The following is a 4,645-nucleotide window of genomic DNA, read 5'->3' as shown; positions in this document are numbered from 1 at the left end:
AGGCTGGCTATAAATTTACTATTTAAAGATAGTGTCTTAGGTAGCCCAGGCTGGCTATAAATTTACTATTTAGCTGAAGATGCCTTGAACTTGTGATCCTGCCTCTACCTCCCATGTGCTAGGATTACAGACGTGTGCCTGGAATGCTGGTGTTTCATGTATTGATTTATTTATATTTTTTATGATTTATTTTTATTTTATGTGCCTTGGTGTTTTGCCTGCATGTGTGTCTGTGTGGGGAGTGTTGAATCCACTGGAGCTGGAATTGCAGACAGTTGGTGAGATGCCATGTGGGTGCTGGGAATTGGACCCGGATCCTCTGGAAGAACAGCCAGTGCTCTTAACTCCTGAGCCTTTTTTCTCACCCGCCTGGTATTTCATAATTCGTATTGGAATCATCATGCTCTAAGTCTGTGCTCATGACTGCTTTGGGCTTTCCTAATGGACGTGGGGAAGTGTTGGCTGCATTCTTTCAGTGCAGTATATTTCAATTCAGGGTACTTTCTAAATCTTGCCCTTGGTTTTCCCTTATAGCCACTATTTTCATAGCTGTTTTCATTTTTAAAACATTCATATATTAAGTGAATTAAAAGTAATTTCAAATTGTCTTGTTTCTGTTTGTTTTGAAAGTTAAGGGTTTTTTTTTTTGATACTCTCTTACTTTATACTTTTTGTCTTTTACTGGCAGCTTCCATGCAAAGGAAACCCAAATCATATTCTTCTTCTTTAATGGACCAGATTCCTATCAAGTTCCTTATTCGACAGGCTCAAGGACTGCAGCAGGAGTTGGGAGGTATTTGTTTTATTTATTTTTCTTTGCTAAAGTTTGTTGTATATATAATATACAACATACAATATATAGAGATATATAATAAATTGTAGTCAGTGTTAAAAATGTAAACAATTCGCCGGGCAGTGGTGGTGCACGCCTTTAATCCTAGCACTCAGGAGGCAGAGGCAGGCGGATCTCTGTGAGTTTGAGGCCAGCCTGGTCTACAAGAGCTAGTTCTAGGACAGGCTCCCAAAGCTACATAGAAACCCTGTGTCAAAAAAAACCCAAAACAATCAAACAAACAATTAAGAAATGAAAATGATTTTTGCTTCTCTTACTAAATCCATTACTTTACCCCTACAGATTGCCTCTCCCCTATAGAACTGCAGCTGTTTCCTTATAGGGTGACCCAGATACGATTGCTGATATTTGGGCATTGGGGTACACACCTGCGATGTATGGGTGTCCACTACTTTTAATTTCCTTCATCTTATGATGAGGTTATTTGGATATAACCCTGTTGTAAGCTGTAATTATGTCAAATCTAAGATGCATTTGTGGCCAGGTTTAGTGGCTCAACCTCTAATCATAGCACTCCGGAGGCTCAGGCAGTGAGAGCTCTGTAAGTTCGAGGTCATCCTGGTCTACAGGGGGAGTTCCAGAATAGCCCAAGCTACACAGTGAGATTCTTTTTCAAAAACAATGAAACATGTGCTCCCTTTAAGCTACAGGGCACTGAGGCTCAGCAGTCCAGTGCACCTTGGAGTAGCGCCTGTTTTCCCCCATGATTGTAAGGCTAACTGAGCTACCTGCTGCTGCTGCCTGGCTGTAGCCTGAGAGTTTGTCTCATATTGCTACCTTGTAATGATTTCAGAGTATAGTCTTTACCGTGTGTATTTCACTTCCATGACACTATAAATCTAAGAACTCATTAATCCAACTATCTTAAAGGTGCAGGCTGTCTTTGACATAGAGAACATCAATTTCATGTGATTGAATCTAATAGACATTCACATAATAATGTATTAAAAATATGAATGATATTATATACTGCTTCCTTTTTTCATGTTTCTTTTTTCATTACTTGAAATTTGCACTGAGGGCCTTACATTAAGCTAGTACTCTATCACTGAACTATATCTTCAACCCTCTGCCTCTTCTGAGGTCATTTTTCTTGGAGTCTTGTATAAGTATCATATCAGTTCATGTAGATTTACTTTATTTTTTGAAACTGCTCCATAATAGTCCATGAAACATTAATATGGATTTAATAGTTCAATTGTAAATATTATTAAATAGATGTGTAATAATTTTAGAAAGTCGATGTTTTTTTAATAAACCACCTTTCATGTTTCAGTGTGGTTTTCCTCTGTCTTTGAAGTTATGATTTTTCTTCTCTCTTATTGTTGTGGTTGGTTTGGAAGAGGAACATGAGCCTTTGTTGGACATGGTTAGCCAGATGGCTGCATTTATTATAGCTTTACATAGTCTGTTTCTAAGAAGTTGGGACAGTATTTGGCAGCACTGGCCAATTAACATGTTTTACTGAAAAGAGTACAATATGTAGATGGGTTTGCATGTCTCTGCCTGTTGGGAGTAGTTTTAGTTGTCCATGTGTTTAGAGATTTCAAGTTCAGCGCACTTGGGTTGTTACAATGCCTTTTTGAGTGTACAGTCCTGAGGTCAGCCATGGTGGCACATGATCATCTTAGCCCTTGAGAAGCTTTTTGTTTTTGTTTTTTCTCTTCTGAACTCCTGAAACAAGCTATGTGAAACAGCTTTCCTGATGAGAGTCACACAGTGGGGTAAGGTAAAGAAAGCTGGGAAGGTTTGCTGCAAGGGTCACCCTGAACTTACTGTGATTTAGTTTTCTTGGGACTTTTATTTAAAATGCTACACAGATTTGTTTTCTTAAATTAAAAAAAGAAATCTTTTCAGCTATTAGCATTGAACTCAGACCCTCACACAAGTGAAGCAAGTCCTTTGTCATTTTTCTACACTTCAGTCTTTGTTTTGAGGTAATGTCTCACTAAGTTGCCAGGCTGGCCTTGGACTCAGTGTGTATCTGAGGCAAGACCTTGAATTTAGGCTCTTATTGCCTCTACTTCTGAACAGCTATGATTCCAGCTCCAAGCCTACCTAGAACTTCCTGAAACTTGGTATGTACCTGCAGAAGTGCTCTGGACTGCTGTTTCTGCCCTAGTTCCTAGCATGGTGTCTTCACTCTGCGTATGCAGAAGGTTTCTTAAGTTCTGATGCTAGAGAGCTCAAAGAGTGCTATGAGAAACATTGTTAGCGACACTTCTCTTCCTTATGGCTGTGGACTGCTGAACATATAGGCTGGGGAGGATTCTGTGAGAGAGACTAAGAGTCCAGTTAACTTACTGTTTATTTTTGTTTTGTTTTTTGTTTTTGTTTTGAAAGGGTTGCACTCAGCTTTACTGCGTCTTCTAGCAACCAATTACCCACACTTGTGTATTGTGGATGACTGGATCTGTGAAGAAGAAATCACAGGGACTGATGCGCTGTTACGGCGAATGCTCTTGACTAGTAATGCCAAAAACCACTCTCCGAAACAACTGCAGGAAGGTGCAGTAACTGCTCATCTTACCTCTGATTACTACTGTAAAGAAGTGCTATGTAGCTGGAATTTTCTTTGCTCTGTCAACCAGCTCCCCAAATAAAGAAACCTATTATTGATTTTAAGTGCTCAGCCTTAGCTTAGGCTTGTCCCACTACCTTTTTAAACATATTTTTAAAGTTAATTTAAACTATTTTTATTCATTATGTTTTTCCTAGGGACTTACTACCTTTCACTCTGTATGTCCTGTTCTCCTGCTTCCTCTGTCCTGCTGGCCCCTGGCGTCTCCCTCCTCAAGCCTAAATTTCTCCTCCTACTTATTCTCTCTGCCTGAAGGTCTCACCTATACCTCAACTATGCTATTGGCTGGTCAGCTTTTTATTAGACCAATCAGGTGCCTTAGGCAGACAAAGTAAAACAGCAACGTATCTTTATATAATTAAACAAATGTAACACATCTTTACATAGTTAAACAAATGCAACACATCTTTGCACTGTTAAACAAATATTCTGTAATAGTCCTATGCTAATTAAAATCTTATATTGTAAGCAGTTTGTTTGGGGTAAGGATTAAAATCTTATATTGTAAGCAGTTTGTTTGGGGTAAAGATTTGGAACCAGTTCTTTGCTGTGCTGGGTATTTAGTTGACATGTTTGTATTGTTTCCATATTCTGTGTTCTTTCACAAAATTTTTTAGAAAAATCCCCAAATTCTAATCCCAAATTAGAAATAAATGCAGTAGAACATGGCAATCTACTTGCTGTTATGGCTGATGTTCCAGAGTAGTATCCCTGAACACAAATAGTGTGAGCCACACATTAAAATTTCATTAGCTGTATTAAAAAGTTTCAGTTCCTAAGCCTTCTGAAAACAGCTGCACAACCACTGGAAAGATTGTCCTTGCATAATCTTTACTCCTCTTCGAGGTGACGCCTTTGGCCTTAGCACCCCACCCAAATCCACTTCAAATTTTTGTTGTTATTCTTGATTTCTTTTTGCTGTTATTTCTAAATCTTTTTATATTTTCTCCTGGGGGCTGCAGATTGATCTGGGCCTTTTGTGCATTCCGGGCCAGTGCTCCATCAGCTTACTCCCCAGCTCTTGAGGTCACTCTCTTTTCATTTTTTGTCCACAATTGAAGGAATTGTAAATTATCCGATGCCAATTGTCTTTGACACATGGATTTTGAACTCAAATGCAAAGATGACATGCAGTTGCCGGGCGGTGGTGGCGCACGCCTTTAATCCCAGCACTTGGGAGGCAGAGGCAGGCGGATCTCTGTGAGTTCGAG

General features: G+C 39.2%; 1 protein-coding gene across 1 annotated transcript in view; it reads left to right on the top strand.

Moving 5' to 3' along the window:
• Window positions 1-4,645, top strand: part of Ints2 (integrator complex subunit 2) — a 55,662-nt gene that overhangs the window by 29,513 nt on the left and 21,504 nt on the right. Inside the window, exons 16-17 of the mRNA XM_005350458.2 lie at window positions 689-793; window positions 3,197-3,361. Coding sequence (XP_005350515.1) covers window positions 689-793; window positions 3,197-3,361 — 270 coding nt within the window. The remainder of the gene's footprint in view (window positions 1-688; window positions 794-3,196; window positions 3,362-4,645) is intronic.

The sequence above is a fragment of the Microtus ochrogaster genome, chromosome 7, assembly GCF_000317375.1.
Source record: "Microtus ochrogaster isolate Prairie Vole_2 chromosome 7, MicOch1.0, whole genome shotgun sequence".
Taxonomy (NCBI): domain Eukaryota; kingdom Metazoa; phylum Chordata; class Mammalia; order Rodentia; family Cricetidae; genus Microtus; species Microtus ochrogaster.
The sequence above is the reverse complement of the archived record's forward strand: the minus strand, read 5'-3'. Positions and strand labels throughout refer to the sequence as shown.